This window comes from Micropterus salmoides, unplaced genomic scaffold (genome assembly GCF_014851395.1).
Source record: "Micropterus salmoides isolate LMB-PRFRI ecotype aquatic unplaced genomic scaffold, ASM1485139v1 Ms_hic_scaffold_8, whole genome shotgun sequence".
In the NCBI taxonomy this organism is placed as follows: Eukaryota; Metazoa; Chordata; class Actinopteri; order Centrarchiformes; family Centrarchidae; genus Micropterus; species Micropterus salmoides.
This window is the reverse complement of record NW_024044570.1, coordinates 19148408-19176007: the sequence shown is the minus strand read 5'-3', so window position 1 is coordinate 19176007 and position 27600 is coordinate 19148408. Positions and strand designations below refer to the sequence as shown.

Genomic DNA, 27600 nt, shown 5'->3' with positions numbered 1-27600 from the left:
TCTTTCAACCTCACCAGATCTTGTATTTTAAGTGATTATAGAACATAATATGAATATGAACATCGGGATGAATCACATTTGATTTGTATTCATTAATTTTTTCATACTATTGGGTCAGAACAGATCAACTTATACTGACATTTCCTTAATATGTTGAGTGTAGCTGCTGCCTCTTCTGGTCACTTCTGATTTATGAGATTTCTGGAGCTCTTGCATAATCTGCAAGCTGAGATCAAGTCAGAACACAAAGGGACATTTATGAATGCCACACTTAATTTTAAGAATAAAGAGCCAAATTATATAGTTTCCAAATGTTATACTTTACACACACCTGCCATGAACACTTATTACACCACTTTGGTGGACAGACAGGAAGCAAATGAAAGGCAAAACAAACCTCCATTGTGTAACAAAGTTTATTACATATGTCCAAACATATGTACAGCACATTTCTCATGAAGAGTGGTTTTGTCACAAATATAAATTATTTAGACTTTCTCAAAGAACATATGATACAGGAACTGTAGCTTGCTTAACGTGGAAGAAAAGATGTGCTGGCTGTTCACTGTAACAGAAGTGCCCTGGACGAAACACATGATTTCTGTATATTCATTTTTATATTTTCCTCGCAAATCATCAACTCCAATAGAAACCACAGAACCACATGATGATTTGCCAGAATGCATGGTCCCTTCACCTATTATTATTTAGTCAAAGCAATCTCCTTAAAATGTGACTGTAATACTCATACACCAACCTGCCTATATCAAACCCCACTTCTGTCCACGAACCATTATACAGTATGATAATACACACATAAATAAGGCACAAATGGAGAAGCATAACAACAACAACAAAAAAAAAAAAAAAAAAAAAAAAAAAAAACTACTGAGGGCCCAAGCTGGACCAGATTTGGCACAGGAAAAGAGTGACCAAAGGTAATAAACATGAAATGTCATCAGCAACTTCCTGATAACCCTTTAACAACCTATCAACAACATCTGTCAATCAGTAATAATGGCAAACCATAGATAAGTAAAGAAATTTTTTTTGTTTTTTACCATATAGTATTTTCAGACATAATTGAATACTTACATACAGTAGGTGGAAAGACGGGTGACTTAATCAAACTACACTGAAGTACCATTTTAACCATCATAATACTGAAGGGCAAAACTAAAGGATAGTTTTAAGTCATAGTGTTATGAGCCTTTGCACATGTTGTTGCAATAAATACTGCTTACAAAGCTTGCATTTCATCGGGCCTACTAAGAGGAAAGTGGTTACAGTGAACAAAGGAAGAGGATTGCAATGATTTATATAGCTACACCATTACAGAATTTATGATTTGTACACACGAGAAACATGAATACGCTAAAAACCTTTTCAAACTTTGTGTGTTGAGTGTTTAGAGGAAACATACTGGCTTTGATGGATCATTCAACTTCCTGAACAATCTGGCGGGCCCATCACACCACCAGTTTAACCCACATGGGGACGCTCCATGATTCAGTTCAGCTACATGTTCAAAGATAAACAATTTTAAAGGTGCAGATGATAACACATTTTTTTGTATCGAAATCTTCTTAATGACATCATTTGCAAGACTTAAAGCTCAACACAAAAAAAACAATGTCCATGTCATGCTTCCTTTGGGAATAATCCCATACATTTACCATTCAGAAAGGCCAAAAACCTTCAGGCACTTTTAGGATTGAGAGCAGTCATCAGTTCATGTATCCTAAATTCTCCTTAGATAATAGTCCATGGGACTAAGCATCCATCAGTGTTCCACTCTGTCTTAGTCATGGTTGACTGATCGAGTTAATTCATTTAAATAAAGATGCTTTAAGTTTTGTAATTCATCATAAAGATGACAGAAGGAAACAAACTTCTTCCTTCAGGGTACAAATCATTCACAGCCACAGTCACTTGAGGGAAAAGAGCTGGTAAAGACCGTACACGCTGATTCCCTTTCCAACTGTGAGCTTATGATTCCAGACTTGTCCATTAGCAGCAGGAGGCTTTGACCCTGGACAAACATCCAGATCAGTTTCTCAGCCAGCACTGGCATACTTTATGTTTTCCTGTTGTTCCAGTTAGGATCCGCTGAGGCGTTCGGCTCTGCGGAACGCTCAGGCGGAGAGCGGGAGTCCTGGGGAGACTTCTGAGCCTGCGGGGAGCGAGGGTCCAAGAGCGAAGGAGGTTTGTCAGGGTGGAAGGGCCTGCTATAGTGCTCTGGCCCAGGTGGACCTGTTGGCCTGTGCTCTGGCAGCCTCCTGAAGTCCTGAACAGCACCTTCTCTTCCCTGGTGGTAGTTGGGACGGAATTCATCAGAGCGTCTCCTTTTGGGGTCTGGATGCCTGAAATATCATTTATAGCATTTTTAAAACCAGTGATATGACATAATGTTCCCGATATTTAAACTAAATGAAAACATGTAAATCAGGTCTGAGTAACTCTCACCTGTCGTAATATGGTCTATGACCCCTGTGGTCCCGGTCATTGCCGTACTGCTCATACGGCCTTTTTCGAGGGGAGTTGTTGTTGCGGTAACCGCCTGAGCTGCGGTAGGAGTCTCCATGTGAACGTCGATCACCGTAGGTGATCCTTGTAGCGATCATAGGGATGATGTCGGTCTCCCTGCCATGACTGGTTGCTGTTGCCTGGGTAACTGTATTTACGGTCTCTCTGCCAGTCTCCCCTATCTGTAATGAAACATGTCAAAGCTGATTTAAAAAAATAAAAATAAATAAAATAGTGCCATTATTGTGAAAGAAGTTTAACTTATCACACCTCTGCCTCATTTAATAAGTAACTTCAATTAAAGGAATAGTTCAACATTTGGTTTTTAAATCGATGGAGTCTGGTGGCAATAGCGACCGTTTGTGGTTAAACAAAAAGGATCTTCCTCTTTACAAAAAGGTCTATGTCACAATTTGAGCCGGTCAGTGGCAAATATAAGCACTTTAGTGGATGTACTTTGATGGGGCGCAATAAACTGCAAGGATAATGCTGCAGCCCTGTCTCGCTGCTGCCGAGTTCGGCTTAGCTTAGCATAAAGACTAGAAACGGGGAAAAAGCTAACCTGGCTCTGTCCAACAACACAATCTGCCTACCAGCACCTCTCAAGCTCACTAACGCCCAAATTTTGTGCAGGAAACTAAATAATAATTCTATCCACACGTACCGTCATTGCCAAAGTGCCGCTTATTAGCCGCGTTGTACGGCTCTCTGTGGTGTCCGTGGGAGCCTGACTGGTGAGATGCAGATTTGGAGGATGGCTGAGTACCCGTGGAATCTCTACTGGAACCAGAGGGCTCTGGTCTGAAAGACTTCACCCTCCCTGCAGGATCCTCCTTCTTCTTATGCTCCTTCTGGAAATGTCGCAGGATATTTTCGGTTTTAGTGATGTACAATAGATCATGCTTATTGTTTTTAACACTTGATAAACTGGAGTGTTAACAGCCAGAAATAGGAACAACTTGCCTCTTCCTCATGTGATCGCTTCTTCTGTGCCATTTTGTAAAGCTTGTGGAGCTTCCTTGCACCAAACTCTGTAAACTTAGACACAAATATCCAGAGGTTTCTGCAAAAAAAAGGTACAAAAATAATCAACAGTTAAACAGGTGAGCATCATGATTGATTTCACAAAGGTAATGATCCAATCATTTTACCTTCGCCATATTTTGACATGTTCAGGGTCATTGTAGGCTTTAAGGCACTCTGTGATTCTGTCTCCAATCTTCAGCAGGCATGTGCGAGTGTGCTGGAGCTGCTCCTGGTCAGACAGACCCTCATCTGGTTTATCCAGCTGCTTCAGGGCCTTCTTCACCGGCCTCATGCGCTCCTTACACTAGACACATGCACAAATTGACAATACTGTTGTAATGCACAACTTGTTGGTAATAAGACATACAGAACTCTCACACGTTAATCACCAAACTCCACTGGTATTATGAGAATTAAAGAAGAACCTCACAATACTGAAAGTCTCCTGGTCGAGTTCATCGTCCTCCTTTCCTTCAATGGGAACGGGTTCAGACCCAGCCGTAATGTGAACTGGACCTTGAGTCTTCTTCCCTTTGGCTGCTTTAGCCTGGAGACAAAAAACACCAGACATCAAGACAATTAACCCACATCCACCATTCACACCTTTAATAGATTGGCTGGCAAAAGGCAGTGACTTTCTAGCTGCGTTCTTTTTGCATTTTAATGATTTGCGGATTATCTTCTTTCCCCCATCAACCTTATGTCCATGTATATTTTAAACGATTTCAAAATTATGGTCATGAAATACCTTTTCTTTTCTGGGCTTTGTTCCCTTTTTTTCTTTGTCCCCGTCCTTCTCCTTTTTAGGAGTTCCCAGTTTTTCTTTGTTCTCTTTGTTATCCTTTTTCTTTTGTCTTTTCTTGGCGGGGGACTTATCCGTTCCATCGTCCTGCTCAAACACGAGTAAAGACAATGCATGTTGAACAATTTTACAGAAGGTTATACAACAACAGACGAAAAGAATTTGCTGGTGTTGTGCTCCTTAATCAAATGTGCCATTATTTAAAAATAAAGCGGAATTCCACCTCTTAAGTTAAGGTGTTGCAGCAGTTTCTCTGTAGTAACTCCACAACCAGATGCTGCACATAAACACGTCGCCATCATGTGTACTGTAGGTAGCAGAAAACCTCAACACAGAAGTTTAACTCAGCCTATACCCTACAGACTAGCAGGTGAAAACAGCAGAGGTGATCTCATGGCTGACCTTGACTTCGCCCTCCTCCGACGGGTTGTCGGACAGGCGGGGGGAGGAGATGTCGTTGCCCTGCTCATCCTTGAGAATCTTGTTTTCTTTTTTCACCCGAGGCTTCCTCTTCTTCACTTTGACCTTTAGAGGAAGAGACTGCATGAGCTGTGTGGCCGGTATGTCGCTTTGTGCAGATCAAAAGCAAACTTCATGTGGTGAAAACAGTGTGGATGAATTATTCTGTGATTAATAGCAGCATACCTCCTCCCCTGTTTTAGACAGGTCTGCACTGTCTTGTTCCTTTTTCAGCAGCTTGAGAAGATACTCAGCTCTCGCCTGCAACTGCTTGCCCTGAGGCTTCTTGCTTGGGTCATCTGGGAGAATCTGTGCAGAGGGAAGTAAAAGTTAGACTGCTTCCTTTATTCTTTGATACATGATAACAAGAGGCGTCGATTATGGTATTAGTACTACTGAAGACAAATAGGGAAATATTCTCAACCTGACCAACAGATCTTTTCCAAAGTGTTAACAATATCTAAACAGTCCAAAATTTTTTGTTTTTCTTTTTCTATTCCTCTTTACATAAGAGCCATTTCAAACTGAAAAGGAGAAATTAGACACTTGCCTTATCAGCGAGTTTAAGGTCAGGATCTGTCTTGATCAGATCCCAGTTGCCAAAGCCGTGCTCGTAGATACCAAGCAAGAGCTGAATGTCATCCTGCAGATCCCAGTCTACATCAAAGTGGGCTACCTTGACCCTGCACGTCAGCTGGAACCTGTGGGAAACAGATTTCTCACATTGAATCTGTAACACAGTAAACATCTTATCTTGAACACAGTACAAAGCCTTTGCAGCAGTATCTTACTTATGTCTCTCAGCAGGATCTGAGGGCACCACTTTGTGCAGAGGCTCAAACTCTTCCTCATGCTGGATGATGGTCTTGGCGTTGACCTGCACTCCTGAGATCTTGATGTTAATTCCTCGCCGTTTCCCAGGACCTTTGGCTGGAATAACAATGCTCATCATTTTCGGACCTGGGAAAATTTTATAATTTCCCAGACCTCTAAACAAGTGAAAACCAACATACCTTCGACTGGGTTCTCTTTCAGGTGTTCCTCATGCTCCTGCACTGCAGTTACACAACTAGTATGAATCAGTTCACCAAGTCTCTTCAGGTCTGCTATGGACTTGTCAACCAGCTCAGAGTCTCTGGCGATGGCCTCTAACCTGGATACAGAAAAGGGCTTATATTGAACCAATCACATGATGTAGACATATTTATTATTAATATCACTAAACAGTACTCTTACCTTTCAAGTGGAGATCCAAATTTCTTGTATGCCTTAATGAACCTGTTAATGATATAATTATGATGAATATATTTTCATTATGTTCATGAATGGAAGCCAACACATGCAACCGAGCTTCACTGTAATACCAAAAATAAATAAATTCAGATAAAAATAGTAAAAAAAATTGAAAGAAAAAAAGCTTACTGACTACTTTACCTGCGTATCTCTGCATCAGTGAAACCCTCCACATTGTTTTTACGGGCTCTCGGTCTGCCTCTCTTCTTTGGCTTCTTGTCATCATCACTGTCGTCAGTCTCGCTCTCGGAGCCAGAGGAGCGCCGCTTCAGCTTGGAGCCCACATCACTGTCACTGTCATTGGCCTGAGCCTGAAAGAAACAGAGCTATGCCTTAAGACCCGATTCAAATGCTGAGAAGTTACTGAAAGATAGCAAGCACGTTAAATTAGGTTTCTGAGATGCAACAGCTATCACTGCTGGAAGTGGGCAAACAACATTTTTCCTCTCTCAAATAAAATTGGTAAATTCTCCTCTTACCCTCTTGTTAGAGCTCCTGCTTCTGGGCAACATGAAGATGTCTTCCATCTCCCGCTGCTTCTCCTCCTCCTCAATTTTGCGTCGCTGCTCTTCAGGGATGATTTCGTCCCATTCCCGTGTAGGCTTCCCATCAAACTCTGCAGTGCTGTCTTCCATGCTGGAAAAATTGGCTACCTACAGCAACATGCAGAGAGGTTAATAAGAATTAGCTGTTGAATGGAGGGGGGGGGGGGGGGGGCTGACACTGACATGACATGATTTCAGATCATGACTAATACTAATAATGCAAAACTACAAAACACTAACAACTTGCATGTACCTTAAACTGTGATAGAAGTTCATCTGTAGCACTTGAGCCCTGGTCACTTTCTCTTGTTTCAGCCAACCTCAGGATCTCATCAATATCCATCTCCTGCAGAAACAAACACACCCTGGTTTAACTTTACAAATATGTAAGTATGTAAGTATTTTTAATACTAAAAAGATAATTAGTTATTGTAATACCTGAGGTTCAGACTCCTCTCCTTCTGCCTCTTTGAAAAGCTCCTCAGCACCAAACTTCAGGATGGCAGTCAGTTCTTCTTTATTGAATGGGTTTGAACTGTAAAAAAAAATACAGCAATGTTAAAACACACAAAGTTTCAGTTTATATTAAACAAAAACCATTAACTAATTTCTGATGTCTTACTTTGTGTTTACGGAGTTGCTGTCCAGTACAGTGCGACCAGTGGTGTCCATTCTCTGAATGACAAGATGGTCCAAAACCATCTTCTTCTTCGCCCTCTCGATGATGTCCTCCTCCACTGTTCCTTTGGTGACCAGTCGATAAATATTCACCTATGAAAAAGGAAAGCATAGATATAATTTTCTTGCCAACTATACAGTAATCTTCCAGATTCTGTAGGCGTAAAATTCATCAATTTGAGTCATGGATTACCTGTTTCTTCTGGCCAATCCTGTGAGCCCTGGCTTGTGCCTGCAGGTCGTTTTGAGGGTTCCAGTCAGAGTCGAAGATGACTACAGTGTCTGCTGAGGCCAAGTTTATGCCTAAACCTCCAGCTCTGGTGGACAACAGGAAGCAGAAGTCCTACAAAACAGATGAAACTGTTAATACAGATCTCACCGAGTAATACACCTCAACACACACCAGAATTTGTAAATAAGTTTTGCATTATGAATGACAAAATTGGGACATTGCATTCACGAATCAAATTTACTACCACCTCAGACTTTCTTTCACATAATCATGTATATTTGATCCGTTTTGTACAATTTATCAAATATATCCTTCACTGGCTACTGCTCTCTAATGAAGAAGCAGAAAATGTAGCTGTAGTAGTTTGTTTGAACAGAAATTATCCCAATAAGACTGCTTTTTGTGATATGCTAACATCCTACTAAACGTGGTGTGTATTTGACAAATATATAACTTATAATTAAAAAAATAATATAACTGCAGCTTAATTAGACACTGAATGTCAAATTAGGGAGATTCCAAGTCTGAAAACCTTTCTTAAGTTAGTAGTTATTAGTATACACACCTCTGAGCCTTCTGCATTGAAATGGTCAAGTGCTTGCTTACGGATTTCTCCCTTTATGGACCCGTCCAGGCGCTGCAGAGGAGAGAGGCAAACAGAGAGTGGTAACCTCGGAAGATTTCTTGACCAGCTATCTGCTATACCATTGGCATTACTTTGCTTTACATGCCAGTGTGCCCAGTCGATATGCTCAGATTGATTACAACGCCTCAGCCGGACTTAGTCAGCAAAAACAAACCAAGTCAAGTGAGTTCGGCTGGCCTTCAGCACAAAATATCTTGATATAAATAACCACATGAACTCTAAGCCTGGCGGAGTGTGTGTGCAACAACATTGACACCCGATCCTCATCGGGAGTCTAACCCACCCAACCCAACACAACCCTATCACTGGAAACACTAATAAAGAAAACAGTCAAAAACTGATGTCTCCCTACATAAACTGTCATTTGATGATGACAATGATAACCTTTGGACCTAATCAGTTAATTACACTTGTTGGAAAATGTAAGTGGAACCTGACAGAAGTATAATGATCATTTACACCGAGAGGGTGACAGCACTATGTTTACATTATATTGTAAGTAAAACAGTGATTTTTTTCTGCAAATAAAAAAGGCACTCTAAGTTATGTTCCAACAACATACTTTTAGCAGAAATCCAAACATACATTTATCTCTACAATCTGTGAAAGGTTACTGTAACCACAAACTCATGTCAGGTGGAAATGGTTTTCCTACGTTGATGCAAACTACAGCATCGCTCAGAATGACGACATGCCATCCAGTGGGACTGAATGTTGCCCTGACAGCATATTGTTTTGTATGTGAACAGAGGTCATTTGCAGCATAGAAATGCACAATGCAGCCCTGAGAATGTTGCAAAATCTTTACCTGGAATGGGTAGCGATTCTTGGCGAGGTATTCAGCCAGAATGTCCAACATCCTGACCATCTGGGAGAAGATCAGGACTCTGTTGCCTCTTTCTCTGAGTCTGGTCAGCAGCTTGTCCAGCAGCACCAGCTTCCCGCTGCCCCTCACCAGACTCTAAAATGTAAAAAGTTAGGGTGTAAACACTGGAATTCAGAAAAGAAAATTAAGCAGCACTGAGCCTTTTGTTTGAATAGTCACATTTTCATCTTTGTTATGTCGCTACCATCTTCCTTTGGGGAGCAGGGATATCTTGAGGTGTTGCTGGGAGCTTAAGAGGGCTCATGAGGAGACATACCTGCAGGTGCTCCTGTTGTGTTTCGTTCTCTCCATCCTCAGGCTGTTTAATGAGGAAACTATGGTTGCAGCACTTTTTAAGCTCCATAACAATGTTCAGGAAGCCTGAGGAGCTGCCTCGGGGGCCTTTGTAAAGAGCTTTGTAATTCCTCGTTAAAATCCACCTGAAAATATTGAGGAACAATTGAAGTTAATTGGAGAGGAGAACTGCAGCTACTGTACGGGTGTTTTTTGTGGAAGACAAACGTAATTAAAAGGTCACAACAAAACAAATACAATCATACTTGTAAAATTGTTTCTGTTGTGCTGTCATGTCTACGCGAAGGATCTGTTCCACCTTGGCGGGGAGAGATTTTTCCACATCTTTCTTGACACGTCGCAGAAGGAAGGGCTCGAGGACTTTGTGAAGACTCTGATAACCATTATCCCTTCCTTTCCCGTGTTCATCCTCAAAATCCTCCCAGGAATCAAACCTGCCGTGCACAACAGAGATAAATGTTCCTCGTATCTGACGCTCATTCAAACTGGTGGCATTTTCCCTGTTTTTGCTCAGTATCGTGTTAAACAACCACGACGTACTTGTCAGGCATGAGGAAGTGCAACAGTGACCAGAGCTCTTTGAGGGAGTTCTGCAGCGGAGTGCCAGTAATGAGGAGTCTGTGGTTGGACCTGAACTCCATTAATGTTTTGTATAGCAGGGAGTCGTCGTTCTTCAGCCTGTGAGCTTCATCCACACCCAGGAACGCCCAGTTGATGTTCCCAAGCACCGCCTGGAGACATCAATTTGAGTCCTCATAAATCAAAGTAACTGATTCTCCTTATTCACAGGCAAACTGTATAACAAAATATTAACAATGGTAAAGAAATACTGATCACTGCACCGACCTTGTCTTTAAGTAGAATTTCATAGGTGGTTAATAGTGCATTGAAACGGATTCTTTTAGTTTGATGGTTCACCCACTCGTAGTCACGGATCTGTGTAAAAAACAGAAGTTCATGTAACCAACTCCGGAGTTACCACCAGACCAGTGAGAGAAAACCTCCACAGACAGACTCAACCTACCGTTTTCCTGCTCATTACGTCACCGAGGTAGACCACCACGTTCATGTCCGGGGCCCAGGTTTCAAACTCCCTCTGCCAGGAAGTAAGTGTGGACAGAGGCACCACCAGTATGAAGGGCCCGTACAGCTGATGCTGGTGAAACAGGTAGGACAGGAAGGAGATGGTCTGGATGGTCTTACCAAGCCCCATTTCATCAGCGAGGATAACGCTATTGCACCTGAGGACGAAGATCAAGAAATAGACATGGTTTAACCTTTGTTTTGTTTTTTAAAAAGCACTCCCCACCCCCCACATTGTTTTTTTCCAAATAAGGTCATCAAAACCAAAAACACAATTTATTGTATTTTATTTTGTATGTTTTCACAGTACCTGCACCAGGAGTGAGCCAACCAGTTCAACCCGTCCAGCTGATAATCTCTCAGCTGAAGGTTTTCATCTCCAATATATGATGGCTGTTTCTTCAGAGCAACAAACCTCGGTCTTTGCTTTAACACCTGAAATGATAGTTAGAAACAAATTTCTTCAATGACAAAAAAAAAAAAAAAAAAAATTTTCATTAATATCAAAATTAAAAAATTTACCACCCTGTATTAGTATGCCTCTGTCAACCAGTCAAGTAGCAGTTTACATCCTTGTCAGTCCAGGCTCATTATATATGTAATGAATAATACAGAAAGTAGGAATTTAATTTTAAAAAAGTATATTTTTGGCTAAATGAAAGTTAACTATACTATTGATACATTATTATTAATGTACATTGTTGAACTTATTAATGAAGATCTTAGATGTATTGACTAAACAGGTACATAAAGATAGATTCTTACAGATATAGAGTATAGCTACACAAAATGTGGTGCTGTTTTTATTGGCATTTTTAGATGTGAAGTCTCTCTGTGAGCTGAGGATGAAACTCACTCACTGGATCCCAGTTAGCTTGGCATGCCACAATACATTGTTTGCAGTCATGTGATTCAGAATAAGGCAGAATGGATACTGTGTCCTGTGCTAGTTATTCTTTACTCATTGTGTCGTCCCAGTCAACATACGTGTGAAATCTGGAATCGCCCCAATTCATTCTTCAACTATGGCTAAAAACCTATTGGGGTCACAGTGAACTCTGAGTTCAGAGTGTCCCCTATTCAGTGTCCGACCTACTGTGAAATGTGTTCGTCAATCTTAAGTTCTGGCCCAAAACAAGTTTCTTTGGAGGTCACAGTGACTTCTGACCACCAAATTCTAATTAGTTCATCCTTGTCTGAAATATTGCATTCACATGACTGAGGCGGACAACCTGAAAAGATAATAAAAAGAAAGGCAAGCGTTTCAAATAAATAAAAGACGAAGACCAGACCATTTCGATTTCACTATTACCTTGCACTCTTTAGAGGGGACGGTTTTACAGGAGTTTCGGTTTATGAAGCTGTCAATGCAGTGCTGAAACTTCTTTCCAATCAAAGCGCCGTCTTCCCAGCTGCACTCTGAATAGGGTAAGCCCATCCACTTGCATAGATACTCTGGCTCGTTGGAGGATGGTGTCTTGTGACTGTGAGCTTTTTAAAAAGCAGACAAATTATTAGACAAACGATGGTGACAAAAAGTAAAAGCTCTTCAAACTTGACAGAAGTGTACACCTACAAGAGGACCCGTTAAAGAGGCCAACAGAATGTAACAGTGACAGAGAAAAGGGACTCACAGGGGAAGTCAGAGGTTCCTGGTGTCTTTCCTGTTCTTGTCGCTGTTAAGAATAAAATAAATTTTAGTAAAACTCTTTATATTTAAAAAAACATTATCTGCAGCACTACCAGACAAAAGGAAATACATTTGATAATGAATTTTTACCGATAACACGTTCCACAAACTGAAACTGCTTGCTCAAGTCAGCAGTGAGCTCCTGTTGGCAGTTATGAAATTCTATATCCTCGGGGGACGCCTTCCTCAACCTACAAACAAGCACAGAATAAACTGTGAAAACTCTTGAAAGATGTGCATTTGCAAATAAAATGCTAATATGAAGACAAAGAGTTTCACCATGAACTGAGCTCTTCATGTTTCTTTTTGTAGTTGTCCAGTTTCTTCAGTCCCTTGACCTTTTGCAGCGTCAGAGAGTCCATGCTCTCCCATGTGTTGTGGATGTAGGACCAGCCCTTCCACTTAATCAGATAGTGAACCTCCCCTTCATCTTTCTCAGGGTCAAAGCCTTCACACGGGTCCCCATTTTCTTCCACAGCATACCCAGTAGTGGAAGCCCCAGTGGCTAGAAGCAAGCAACCAAACAATTATGTTTTTAAAACACTGTATGCATGTCGCAAAATGTATTTTGATGAGAAAAAACAACAACACGGTTTTCAAAAAAGTAAGTAACAATTCATCACCTCCTTTTTTGCCTATCCGGGTGTCCATAACCCTCTCAATTGTCTCACTGTCATCATCCTGCTGCTCATCGCCCGCGTCCCCCGTCATTTCAATCAGGTCATCGGAGTCTGTTTCAAAGTCATGTTGGTCTTCTTTATAACTATAAAGATGAGGGGGTAAAAAAAGACAAGTATATACATGAGTTGATGTTTCAACAAAAGCAATGTGGAAAACATTAGTCTGGAGTCCTAATCAAACTAAATGTCCCTGTATAATAATTCAATGCAAAGGGTAAACTAGTACCTACAATAAATTGTACTCTCAAAAAACGCACCTTTTGACTTTTGTCGCACCTCGTCTTCGAGTTTGTCTCTTCGGAGTGTCTTCCTCATCGTCATCGTCTTCGTCGTCATCGTCGTCGTCTTCTTCAGCAGACGACTCCTGTTTCCTGGACTTCCTTCCCTTTTGAGATAGTTGCTTTTTGGCTGCTGATGATTTGGACTGAGGTCTGTAAAACACACAGTTAAGCACAGAAACACACAAACCACTTAGAGACGAGGAACCAACCTCCTGGATTCACTGGTCACAGGGATTTTGGTCTCCTGATTGACAACAGTGCCACATTTTATTTACAATTTGAAAAATATTGTTCCTTGTTCTATAATTAGATTAAATTAAAATTTTTAGATGTTTGTATTTTAGACTGAACTTTTAGAACATCAGGCGGCAGCATTCAGGTTTATACTTCACACCAAAGTAAAGGGAAACACGATATGGAATGATTTGGAGATGACCAGTGGGTAGCTGTCTGATGGCCAGGCTTTGCTACACTCTTACCTTCTAGCAGGAAGTCGTCTGGATCTAACTTTTTTCTCTTCCTGCTCACTGTCTGTACTGTCGGAAGCCTCCTCCTCCTCCTCCTCCTCCTCCTCTTCATCATTTGAGTCATCATCTTTCCAGATATTTCTTACAACAAAGAAATACCACAAGTTCACCCTCAAGGCCTGTCACTGCTGTAACCAATTTTTGATGTCATGAAACATTGGCCCACAGGGTGGTTACCACAACTCAAATTTGACCAGGGATAAGCCACTGATCTGACCAATCAAATTTGATGGCGATGTTCACCTGGCTGACTGAAACTAACTGCGCCCATTTGGAGCAAACAGATACCCATTTACACGCAGGCTTAAAATGATAGAAATCACAATATGAAGACAAACCGTCAACACAATGACAAAAACAGACATGAACTGTGCAAAACTACTGTATGGATTGAGTGTTGGACAACAAAAATCTCCCTAACAAAAAGAGTTCAGTAGAAGTGTCTGAACATGGCAGAATTGAAAAAATATGGCGCTTTACAATCAAAAGTTGTTCACAATCCTCATACTTACTCCTTTTTCTTAGCTCTGGGCGTTTTTCTCTTGGGACTTTCACTCTCTGAGTCACTGCTACCCTGTAAATACAGTCAGCACAGCAGATGCACATTTCAGTACGAGCCGTTTCTCCACTTGAAATGCAGCAGCACTTCTTTACACCTTCCACTAGATGGCACAAGTGGCTTGTTTAGATGAGCTGATGACAATAGAGGTAATTGTACAGATCCCGCCCCATGCTGCATATTCATATGGTCTTAATCTTCTTTGTCTTCACACTTTCATTCACACCCGCTTACCCCAGCTCCAATGTTTAAACGAGCCGGCTCCTGTCTGCTGCGATTCGATCTCCTGACCCCATACACATCTGGATGTTCATCCCACATCTGTAAACAGAGACGAACTGCTATCAGAGCGCCATTGGCTTTCTGAATCAATGTATAAATTTAACGTGTACCGGTTCCTTTCTACAATTTTTGAAAGTATTTGCCATCAGGCTGCAATTAACGATTGCTTTCATTATCAATTAATCTGCTGTCCAAGGTGACATTTTATAAAACAGCAGCAAATAATCGTAATTAAGCTATAACTGGTCATTTTTGCATGAAGAATGACAATGAAATTAGTAATTGATTGGTGAAATAGTTGCAATAGTTGCAGAAGGTCAATCAAAACTACAACTCTGGAATGTTTTTATATTAATGCTAACTTTTTTGTTTTCCAAGATGTTTCTGTAGCTATTTTACCACCATCTGCAAATTACTAGCTGAGTAGTGCCTCCATTTGCTTTGTGCATTGCATTGTGGGACAATAGTGTACATCAACAGCACATTAAGACAAGTGCTTTCTAGTATGCATACTTACTATTTTCAGTACTTTAATCACATTGTCCAACGTGAACACACTACATATTCAAAACCTGCTTAGAATTAGGCCGTAGTATGGGCCTGGGACACAGTTACAGTAACCTAGATTAAAAAAGATAATATTGCCTTAGTAAAAATTTCTTCACAAATCACATTAATTGTTTGATTACACAAACAAAAGGACTCAATCTGCATTATCGAGGACAGGAACCTTAATCTGCTTTAGAAACAAAATCGCCAGAGAAAACTTCGGTACCTCCCTAAAGCTCAGTGACCTTTACCTTCTTCACATCCGCCAGACGCTCCTTCTTTCTAACTGGCTTGTCTTTGACGTCTGCTGCGGTTTGCTGTGATTTGGACTCCGCAGACTCGCTCTCTGACTCTGAGTGACTCTCCGATTCTGAGGAGCTATTTGACTCTGAGTTGTGGGATCTCCTCCGCTCACTGCCATGCTCGCTCTCTGACTGACTCCCCGACTCCGACGCAGAGCGGTTGGATTCTTCTGATGCCGAATTGCTACAGGGACAAGAACATGTTCATTCTTTCGATTTTGCAGAGCATATGTATTTGCTTATATAATTCTGTACACCCAACAACAAAATAGTACAGATGTGAGTAGAGTGGACAGTGGCAGCAACTTAAAAATGTCTTAAAACTCAAAGAGCACACACTTCTCAACTACGACATGGAAAAACTGCAAGAGCTTGATGGCATGAGTAAAGAGTGACTGTCAGCTGAGTGGAAACAGAAGCCTCATTACATCATGCAGCATGTTCCTTACTCAGCTAACAGTCTTACAATAACGTCATTTGCTCTAAGGCACACAAATCCTCTTACAGTAATTTTGAAAAGCCTAAGACCTTGCTTTCACAACTAAAATAACGAGTGAAAACTGAACTAAACTGTAATTCTACAAGCATTACAATCTTTCCTCTCTGCTAACCTGCAATTACTTGTGACATACAGTATATACGTATAGCAGTAATATAATAAAAACTACCACAATGGGCATAATTACTTATGAAAGAGGTATCCAAGGAATAAAGACGTAGAAAATAAATAAATGAATGAACAGTAAAATTGCACTCCCACTATTAGTAGCCTAATGAAAATCTGACTTTTGTGGAGGAACAAAAATCTAAAGGCTGACTGATGAATGTGGAACAAGGAGCCCAGAGCAGATGCAAATTGTTCCTATGCTTTTTATCTTATGACTCCTTAAATGGAAGCAGTGTATTTTGTGACCCCCTCATCACAGATTATGGCCATAGCTGTGGACAAGATTGTGATTTTGTTAAACTGGTTGTTTCAGTTGATGGATTTTCAGAGGCTTAAAGCTGAGAAAGTATTAAATATTTAAGAATTCCACAAGAAAAAATAAATCAACATTAACTAAATGTAAATAAACAATTTTTTTACATAGGCTTCTTTTCTTTAAAAACATACATTTTAATCATCTTATGACTCCTCAGACTTATCTTGGGTCTCCTTTAAGCACACACCATGAAATTTATTCAGAAAGAAATGCTGCATAACTCAGGTATACAATATATTAAAATGTTTTGGTCCACCCTCAAGGGGCATATCCTGATGCAATTGTATTCAAATTTGATAGAAAGTGTATACATTTTGTATACACTAATCACAACAGACAGCTGATACCCTGAGATGACAGCACATTTATGTGATGGGGGTAATCACTGGTATGGTGACCTCTACTGTCTGGCTTTCTCTATGTGTAGTACCTTGTCTCGACATGAGGGCGCTACACGTCAGAACAAATCTCCAGCAAACACTGCTCTATGTGGACCAGACACAGGAAAGACATAGGTTGTCTCTTAGAAAAGATTCAAATTAATATAAAGGCTTATTTGATCTGTTAAAAGCAACACCACTCCTATTTTGAAGTTTTAATTATTTTACTTCCTAATGGGTAAGAATGGCCATGTCCGCCATTTATAAGACTATGTGAAGAATACTGTCGGGAAACATGAATTCATTGGTTAGAATTAATTACATCCTAACTGGTGTTAAATTAGTATAATGTCTTGCTTATTTGATTTCACAGCCTGCACCTTCAGCAGCTTTGCTGAAAAACTCGGAAGTGCATAGTTTCTTCCGCTTTAACTGAGGTCAAAAGTGGGAGGGACATAGTAATCTCAAATTATTATTGGCTGGCGTGTCGCTAGGTGGAAGTCTAGCCCTATAGCAGTGCTGTATGCAGGCTTTCCAGTGTCTGAACTCTTCCTGTTCCTCCTCCATGTAGTTCTGAGCTGAGTTTTAATACAGATAAGTGAGCAAGCTGGGCACACAAAGCAAGGGCCATTTTGTGACTCAGGAGAGCATGTATATACTACTTATGTTACATAAAATAAAAAACACTAGATTTTTCTGTTGCTCTCCCTGCTGCTTTGCATGTCCAAAGTGCTTATCTATCACTATAAAAAAGTAAGGCTGTCACCAGTAGAAGAGGACATATTTCAATCACAGCTGAAATACTAAAATGGCTGCCACAAAATCACACAGAAAAACTACAAGTGTGATGTAACCTGCTGCAGTGTACAGTCAGTAAAATGCTGAGGGTGATTACCTGCATTTAGCATCCAAACTTCTCTGCGTCTTTATCTAAAAACACAACAGTCTATTGAGATCAGGCTGCATTATTTGTTGTGAAAACATGGCAGCAATTCTAATACCAAGAACTTATGTTGGGCCAAAGCATTTATGCAATAAATACAAGCACTTGCTAGCCATTTGTGTTGTTTCTGAAATCCTGCATTGTCCTGACACCATGCAAATGACCTGATATTAGTTAAAAAAAAAAAAAAAAAAAAAACATCTTTATTGATCAAAATAGAATGCTGTTTCCACTCTGATATTTGTAGAGGCAGACACCTGAGGACAATAGATACAAACTTGCAAATATTTAACATTTTTATAAAAAGAAAAGCAGACAATACCAGGGGGAAAAAAACATAAAAACTGTTAGGACTCAGTCACAGGCCTTTAAATATACTATATCCCACAAATACACAAAGCCAGATTTAAATAGAAAGGAACATTGTTTTGCTGCAGGTTCACAAGCATCAAACATGAACAAAACAGATATTACTTAATACAAAAGGTGCCTTTTAAATGTATCTGATTGTTGAAAATGACAGTGATTGCATAGATAAAATCTCTTGCTTTACAAGTGAAAGCAACCATTCATTAACTACTTCACAATCATTGTGTGTCAAGAAGTATGACTTGAAACAGCCCACTGTGGTAAGGTCCCCCAAACAGAAAGTAAAAACAACCTACTCCTGAAAACAAATATGAAGTTGGAGGTTAAAAGACTACGTTACATAAGCATGTGAACATTGACACAAGGTCATAATAGTTATTAAGTAGTTTTAAGTTTATTTTCCAACTAAAACAAGAGAAAAATATTTAAACTCTTTAGGATGTTGGACCGTAATGAGAAGAAATAAAAACTTCCATTTCCTAAAACTCTATATCTCATTCAAAACTATTAGTAAAAGTCTAGATTAAAGAATATATAAATTGTAGCCAAATGCATACTGTATTCAGTAAGAACTAATCATAAAGTATGTAATGTGTGCATATATATATATATATATACACATACACATACACACACACACACACACACCATCAAATATACCAGATATATTACTGGCAATAAGTAACACCAAAGCAATCCATTGTTTCTGAAATAAATAATACCAAACAATGTTGATAAAATGGTGCAATGCAGTACTAACAAGTAAGACAAGGTCATTTTACTTTATAGCCATAGGACATTAAACATTTGTGACAAATCATTTGCAACATAATACAGGACAAAGTACTTTTCCTGTGGTCTAACACATACATCTTGTGGGCAATGATATCTTAACACAGGCCTGAAACCTCGGTATTGAGTGTAAGAAATGGTAGGAAAATCAGGGTGTGGCTATTAAACAAAAGCAAGGTCATTCATGACAGTGGTGCACTTCAACAAAACCACGTCGCAAATGTATACACAGGTGATCAACCATGCTTGACAAGGTAAACAATCAAGGCATATATGAAAAAGGTAAAAAAAAGTATAAGGATCATACCTTGATGCATTGCTTTGAGTCGATCCTTCATCCTCTTGTTTTTTACTTTTATTCTTCATCATTGTATGATCCTGGAAATATTTGATAGGATGATCTTTTCTCCTGGTATTTACTGTCAAAAAGTTGGAGGAAGCATGAACTATCATACAAGTCCCACAAGACTGCCTTTGCTGGTGGCAGTTAAAACCCAGGCGGTGCGACACGAGTTAAGAAAAAAGGCATTAAATCGAAAGATTTGAGTATCATTATTTACATCGCTTATTTAAATATAGCGAAGAAGAATGACAGGTGGTAATACAATCCGATGAATATCCATCTTATGTCTTTCAATATAGTCTACGGAGCCGCATGCAATTAATTCAAACTGCGTCATCACATGAAGGATTAGAAAAACAACATTTTAAGAATGAGAAAATCAGTAAATTATGCACTATACAATGTAAACAGACCAATTCAATGTGAAGAAAGGTGGTAACCTATAAATGAACTATTAGATTCACGTTCGCTCTGTCGCAGGTTTTTCTCCGACTCGAATAAAAATAACAAACTGTAAAAGGAAAATAATTAACTTAATAAATTACAAATAAAGAGCTTTGTTTCAAAAAGCTTGTAGGCCTTTAAAGTCTTCATCTACTGTCAGACTCAGAGCGACAGAGGCGAGCAGCACACTAAAAATGGAGGCGCGCCATGGCTGCCAGAGACCAGTATGGAAAACAACGACAAGCACTCCCCCAGCACAGACGGCTCATTCGGCTCGAAAAATCAGCCCAAAAACCACAGAAAACGCCTAAATTCTCGTGAAAACACCGACCGTACTATCAAAGCCCTTAAACTGTTACCACAATCAAGCGGTTTCAGTCGAAAAACGGGCAAGAAAAACGGTCTAACGAAAGCCCGTGGCACCCTTCCCAAGGCTCAGCCGCCATCTAGAGCTCCTTCCTAGCTCTGAAAGCTTTGCCTTTGATTGACGCTATTTCCATTTACACCACACTCAGGTGATGTTTAAGTCCCACCCCTTTTATTATGGTTAAATGTGCTTTTATAAAAACTTATACATATTTTCAGTCTCAGGACACAAGCTTTGAGTTGAAACCTTTCTTCCAACTTCATAAAAAAGGTAAGAATAAGTTAGTGAGAGGCTGTAAAAGTGTGTAATTATTTTGCACCAAATGCATCACTTCCTGCTCAGACAGGAAGAGGAACAACCAGGAGCCATTTTAGAGAGCCTTTGGAAACCATTTCTGTTCAGGCCCAAATATTTTTAATAGCTTTTAATGTGTCTTACAAATATGAGTGTATTCAACTCTTGATTGATTAAGTTAAGATTTATTAAAGCACAAGGGTGCATTTTCATCAACTATTTCCCCTTTCTGTAACCATTCGAATGATAATTTCCTTTGTATAAAAACCGAAACAGAGAGCAATATTTAAGGGAATCCATCAACCCAGTACGAAGCTTAAACACTTGGCTAGCTTGTACGTTAAATGGGCAAACCTTGATGATAAGTGACACAAAGTCAGTGCAAACCAAATTAATTTCTTGAATAGAGTAGCTTAAATATTAAAGAGCCGAGCTAACGCTATTAACGCCAAATATCCTCTTGTGATTTTATGGTTAATTAGCTAATGAAACAAAGCCAGGAAATATACGAGGACATACACTTTATTTAAAACAACATTTGAATATCAAATGTACAAAGGCGAATTTTGTGTTTCCCAAAAACAACAGTCATTTTTAAACAAGTCCAATATACAACCAGCAACGGTGTTCCAGTGTCCATGCGGTCGTAAAAATTAAATATCCAAACGTCAAAGTCCAGTCAGAAAACAGTTTCATCTTGTCAAAATTTGGCTAACTGCCAAATCAGTTGCAATCTTCACGTTAAACAACGCTGTCTCCACTTCAGCAATATCCAGTTGAATGGGGTCTTGATAGGATAAAAAAAGAAGGAAAAGTTGTAAGCCCACAGAGCAACTGAAATGAGTAATGATTCACTGTCCAGCTGTTAAAGACGACACGCTAAACCAGACTAAAATTAGACAGTTTAGTAACCTACATGGCTAGCTTTCAGTTGCGCTAGCTAGAATTGCGCAAGTGCATGTGTCAATCTGAAATATAAGCGATTGTAAGAATAAACAACTGTTAAAATATTTATCAAAGTTGCTATTCTCGTTAACGGTTTATTAAAAATCGGATCAACATACTGTATTGAATGCAAACTACAGTTTTGGGGGTGTTCGCAATCCAGCGCCATAACTGTTATTCATGTTGAGATCAAAGCTGTTGAAATATTGTCTCAAAGCAAAACTTTGATGTATTAAATTCCACTAAGACATTAATTGCAACTTTTTATTCATTGCAATTCTTAGTATTAAGTTAAACAGTGAGAAGTGCAACAAGCTATACCGACAATGCAAGTTCTGTCAAATCTGTGTGTGGCCCTGAATTCCTATAGTTTAGTGAATTTAAAGTAATCGACGAAATGAAGTCTGAGTAGAGTAAATGCTCCAACAATTTGCAAATAAATTCATCAAATGACCACAAGGGGTATGATGAGTCTAGACTTAGCCTAAATCACATCATGCATTACGCATAAAACCTTTTTACGCAAAGTGTGGTGCAACAACAGTAATGTTCAAACAAATTACAATCAAAACAAAACTGGCACGTGAGCAGACAATGCTGTATGCATCGTCTGAATTGTTAAAATGATCACCAAAGCAAAAGAGATGATTGACCAACAGCTGACAACATAATAGCACCCATTAAGTATTAAAGCAACCCTTCAAGCAATTTTCATACGTCTATTGTTCGAAATCAGAGAAAAAAAAATCCCCCACATGGCAGTTAAAGTGTTGAAATACGGCCATAAAATAAAACGTTTTCGGACATGGCACAAGCCATGTTTTCAACTTTAAGGCCAAAAACCTATCAGAGATTTTAGCAAAAATGGGAGAATATAGCAACTCTAAACAAATGTGGTACCAACAGGAGGCAACACAGCTACATAAAGCCACAGTAAAAAATAGTTTATATTATTATCACTAATTAAAGTAGCTACATGAATATTTTTATGCATGTACTACCATAAAGTTACATTTACAAACCTTACCATTTGTTTGTGCACTCTACCTGCTAACATCTAGGTCTTTCGCTTGAACTAAAAGCGAATGGCAGCAATAAATATAAGATCTGGATATAGGGAACATGTTATCTCTAAGTTGCAATTCTATTGATTATTTTGAGTGCAGTTAAGCATGTGAATCAACATGAAGAACTTACAGAGCTGTCTTCTTTTTCTTCAAATTTGAAAATCTTCACACCAGTCCATGTCTCCGCTGTAGAAGAAACAAGGAACAATGAATAATGTCCATAAAAACATACATCAGATACACATAGAAATAGTAAATAGATGAACCACTTAATGTGGCTGGCTTTAACTAGTTTGAAGCATTTGGGTTCTCTGACTTGTGAGGTTAATTGCAACCGACTTAGATGACTGACAAAACTTACTTTTCCCAGCAAACAATCATTTGAATGGGAGGAATGTGTTTATCTCAGAGAAAATGCACACTTTTCTCCGTTCTTCACAGTAATAACTTTTGATTAATAGCTGCTGTTCTGTACAGTAAATGCTTTTGCTCGAAATGTTTTAAAAAAGGAAAAGTCTAGCTTAAGTCTAGTTCTGGTCTTTTTAAAGAACCCAATTTTAACAGAACTCGTAAGCCTAACATACATCCTTTCATATTTAACATCACTGTTACAAACAAGTGGGCTTGGGCGGCATCTACTTTTTTTTTTGACATTTCACTTGGGTATGCGGTATATGACGGTATTTGTGTTTTGTAAAAGCTGAGATGCTTGTGATATAAGTACTGTAGCATGTGCGACAATGTCCAGCCTATAATGCTGTGTGTCTAAAATGCAATTAGCCTAGTTAGACAAGTCTTGCTGGGTTTCACTACTTATGCGCAGATACCGACACATCCGTGGGCTGAACAGTGATAATGCGCACACAGCTTCGCCCATGTTGGCTGACTCACCTTTACCCTCAAGACTAAACCCAAAATACTCCAAATGAGGGGGAGAGGCATTTTTCTTTTTACTAACCCTGTAACATTATCCCCACCACTTGCAGTCGCCGATGAGTAGCTCCTTTTTGTGTACATAGTGATTGCGTGGTTGAGCGAGAGAGAGTGAGTGGCAGAGAGGGACTGTGAATGCAGCGGAGCAGAAGTTGTCAATTTAGCAATTATAGATTACAGTTAGTGAATAAAGGCTGCAGCTAAAGCTCCAGTGTGTGTTGTTTAACAACTGCTGGAAAGGTGAAGAGGGTTGTCCCATTGAAAATGACGTCACGTTGTTTCATGCAGACTGGCCCGCCTACAAAATATCACCTCAATACAGCATCTCCGAATCAGTTTGATGTGTGATCACTGTTTCAGTAATGTAATCTGACTAATGCTTACAACTCATTACGTGTCTTCTTACAATAAATACAACTTATTTGGTCTTTTGCTACAAACAGTACAGATACTGTTCTGTGAACAAAACATACGTCACTGTGTGTCTGGTTGACAGTTCTAGTGCTGTGTGGTGCATTTTTGTACTCTTGGGAAACTCATACATCTCCGAGTGAATTCGGCTTATAGATTTTTACAATCATGTAAAAAGGTTTCCATTTTCCAAATCATATTGGTAACTGTATAGTTTGGCATTTACGTTCTTTTGGGGGGGGCTTCTAGCCTTGCCAACCTTTTCATTTACAGCTACGTCTTACACTTTAAGTGCAGCCAAAGAATCACTTTTCTGTTTCAGAGCAACTTGTATTATCAATTTTATTTGGTTAATCAATGTCTAAAATAAATATCCAATGATCCATCTTTAAAGAATTTTAGATTTTCTCTTACTTGTTAAATCCATGTCGATGTTGTAAAGATGCAAAATGGTCACATCATTAGCTGTATGTATTGATCATCAAGTAGGTAGTTACTGTTAGTATTCCAGAACTTCCATATGGTGCATCCCTAATCTCAGGAAATTGGTGTGTTTTAGTTGTTATGTTGCCAGTTAAGACACTTATCATATTTTATGATTGGTTTATGTTATTCATTTTTTGTGGCAAATGTAAAAAAATAAAAAATAACATAGCAAATAACATCACAGCTGCCAGTTAAGGAGGCACTGATCATACTTTGACTTTCATTTGGTTGACATGTTGGGGTTATCTGAAGCAGCGACATGAGGAAATAATGAACAATGTAGATCAAATGGCACACAAGGCACCTAATATTAATCTGAAAAAATATTAATGAAATAAATGTGCCTGTTGTCGTGATGCCCTCTACAGGCTATGATTATAATGGCATTTGGAGAATGCACCTGTACAGCCAAAATCGGCAATAGTTCTTTTTACGATACCCTTGCAGAATGCCACCAGTGAGCTAAGTTACAAAATGTAATAAAAAATGTAAAAGTAATCAAATTTGGAATGTTCACACAGGTTTTCAAACTGTTGACAGATGCGGCAGTGTGAGCGAAAATGTGTTCAATGGGAATCGAGCTTTATATGTTTAACATCATCCACACCAGAGTTACACGAGGATCTTAGTGCAAATATTTGCATTTGAGTACAACTCTAAAAAGGATACGCAACTTCTGAGTCGCTTAAGTAGTGAATTAGTTAAAGCTGCAATTAATCCTTTAAATCTCTTAAATCTTTTTATTTAATTAATGACGTACAAAAAATTCCAATATGGCCAGTCTCTTCACATAACGGACATTTAAGCACGATTTGATGAATGTCTTCGGATCGCAAACCCACCAAACTCACTTCCTGCCAGTGGCCACAGTTCAGTGTTGTAAAATGTCAGTTACTGTTAATGTTACTAGAATTAGTGCGATGTGACGATGGTCAGTTGTTTTTAATACATGGGACTTTGTTATGATAAAAAATAAATTCATAATGTGTAAGTGGGTCATAGGTTAGCTACCTAGTCGACCAACCACGATGAACATATTACAAATCTGGATGTTATTGTAATATAACTGAATGTTTGTTAAAATAACACATATACATATACATACATATTGAATATGTTTTAAATGTTAAAATGTATTGACTCTCACCCCTATCAGTAATTTCAACACTTAAATACATACATTACACCGAGAGAAGCCACTTATGAGTTTAAATTCTATCCAATTTATATGAATTGAATATACATATTTAAATAATGATTTTAAACTACACGAAATGTCTTTCCCAGAGTCAGGTATTTGATGAATTAAAAATATTTTTCATTGACGTGTATGTCCTCGCCACATTATACACTAGATGGCGGAACTGTCCTACCATCAGACATGAGTCATTACTTATAGTCAAAACAAACAGCTGTAATAAACACAAACTACATGATAAAATTATGTTTAGCGCTGCGTCCAAGTAATGACACTCACATACAAGTGAAAATACACACTGTTCACTATTGTTTATTCATTTACGTTTTTGTGGTCAGTAAAAACAGTAAATTGTTTTGACACATTTGAAGAGTTCGATGCACAGATAACATGCAATGCATCTTCTAGGCATTCATCTATCTTAAAAATTCTACTTACAAATTGCCATTGCAGCGTGAATCACCCGAATCCTTCTCCCGACTCCGTGTTGGCTAAATGTCAACCCTTTAAAATAGAAAAATAAAGACTCAGAGAGGAAATGGGACAACAGCACACCCTACTGGTTACACGTATGCATCGGTAACTACAGCTAATGAGACTGCACAAAACATGGAAAGTCTGGACCGTTTAAAAACACATACCATTTAGCTTGGGTCAGATGATCTCCTTCTTCTTTGGCGCAATTTGTGAAACATCACGGGAATTCCTGCAAAATACAAAACACGATTATGATCCTTTTTGTAGTAACGATTTAAAGAAATCGCAACTAATGCTGGCATAAAAACAGACATAAGTAGGAAATTTGTGTTTTAAGATACAGATTATTTTCGATAAGGTTTCAGAGCTCATTAACATATGAAGAAAATTATAAATAAGTCATTGCATATTTAGTCTGGAAAATGTTTCATCTTTGCGTGTCTTGGTGGTTCAAAATGCCACTAAATTTGTCTTCAACGGTAACATCCTATTGAGAATAGCTTTAAGGGGACATTTTGTGAAGTGCATGGTGGTACTAATCCTGAATCCTTGGATTTAAAAATATAGTTTTAGATACACATATCTATTATAAAAGACTGTATCATCAGTTTTATTATGTTTAGTATTTGCCTTCATATGAAGTAACTCAACAGCCTTGTCCATGAGACCGTGATATTAAGATTAATTTATTTCTTTATTTAATCTTAAAACTGTATATTGAGTTTCCTCAAATTCAGACTTGTAGTGTAGCTTTCTAACATAAAAATCTATCATTACATGTCTTGCAGGTGTAATGCAATATGGAAAAAAGAACATTAATGTACATATTTAAATTACTTCTCCATTCAGTACCTTAAAGGGTTAAAAGCCAACACCCTATTTTGTATTTCGAGGTATATCTGAGCTTTAATAACATATAGAACCTTTATTTGACTAAGAAATCGTGTATAGTTTATGTATAGTGCTACAATGGATGAATTGTGTTCCAATTGTTATATTTAGAGCATTTTGTCAACTTGTCATAATTCATTTAAACTATTTTTTTAAATAATAAGTATCAAGCATCTCACACGGACTTAAATCTTGTTATAAACTACACTGATACACTCTGTGGTAAGGTAAAGTGAAAAATCATCGATTTTTAAATATGTTCTTTGTGAACAATTCGGTGAAAAACAACAAAAAACAAATATACTGAAAATAAACAAAAATATGCCTAAGCTGGTTGTGTTGATGTCAACTAGTCTCAATACAGCATCCAAAAAACGAAACATTTGCTTATTTTTGTTGTAATTGTCGAGCAAATTCAGACAAGGGCATTTGCCCTTTCAAGGACAAAGCAAATTTTAAATGCGTAGGTTGAAATAACTCCAAACAGGTCGAGTACAAATGTGGTTGTCCAAATATTAACTAAGGTAACTCGAAACACAGCTAGCAAAGATGTAAATCCCATCAACTAAAACACAAGTTAAAGCAATTTACACTCTCTACATCGTTTTCTTTATTCTTCGCTGCAACACACCATGGCCATTTTTACAACACTGCGTCTAACTGTCGTTCTTTCCACCATATTGCCAGACTCCCCTGCTTCGTATTTTACAGCTATTAAAGTGATATTACTCATAAGTTCTTACCCATTTCCCAGACCGTGTCTATCCGCCGTCATCTGCCCCGAACAGTGTCGCGTTTTTGGGCGTTTTTTGTCGTTTTGGTGGGTCTTTTGGCCGCATCGTTCCGCCCTTCTACCTCTCTGTTCTCGACGCCTCGCTCCTGTGTTGCGTGTGTCCTCCTCTCTGCCTCTGCCTGAGCTGATATCCTTCAGCGGCTC

The 27600-nt window shown here is 38.8% G+C and overlaps 1 protein-coding gene across 1 annotated transcript; it reads right to left on the bottom strand.

Moving 5' to 3' along the window:
* Window positions 1-400: 400 nt before the first annotated feature.
* chd2 (chromodomain helicase DNA binding protein 2) lies at window positions 401-27600 on the bottom strand. Its single transcript, XM_038705440.1, is given in 43 exon segments — window positions 401-2363; window positions 2467-2604; window positions 2606-2708; window positions 3191-3377; window positions 3490-3589; window positions 3678-3856; window positions 3983-4099; window positions 4301-4441; window positions 4757-4879; window positions 5000-5122; window positions 5364-5514; window positions 5605-5743; window positions 5827-5966; window positions 6050-6091; window positions 6248-6417; window positions 6586-6759; window positions 6905-6997; window positions 7090-7186; window positions 7274-7422; window positions 7523-7672; window positions 8127-8198; window positions 9016-9168; window positions 9350-9512; window positions 9633-9821; window positions 9928-10118; window positions 10234-10323; window positions 10412-10628; window positions 10781-10905; window positions 11783-11961; window positions 12105-12146; window positions 12251-12351; window positions 12440-12665; window positions 12784-12923; window positions 13098-13271; window positions 13601-13729; window positions 14161-14222; window positions 14442-14528; window positions 15290-15524; window positions 19115-21042; window positions 22398-22453; window positions 25734-25799; window positions 25937-26001; window positions 27407-27600. Coding segments are annotated over 39 exon segments (5523 nt in total). The 5' UTR covers window positions 19261-21042; window positions 22398-22453; window positions 25734-25799; window positions 25937-26001; window positions 27407-27600; the 3' UTR covers window positions 401-2077.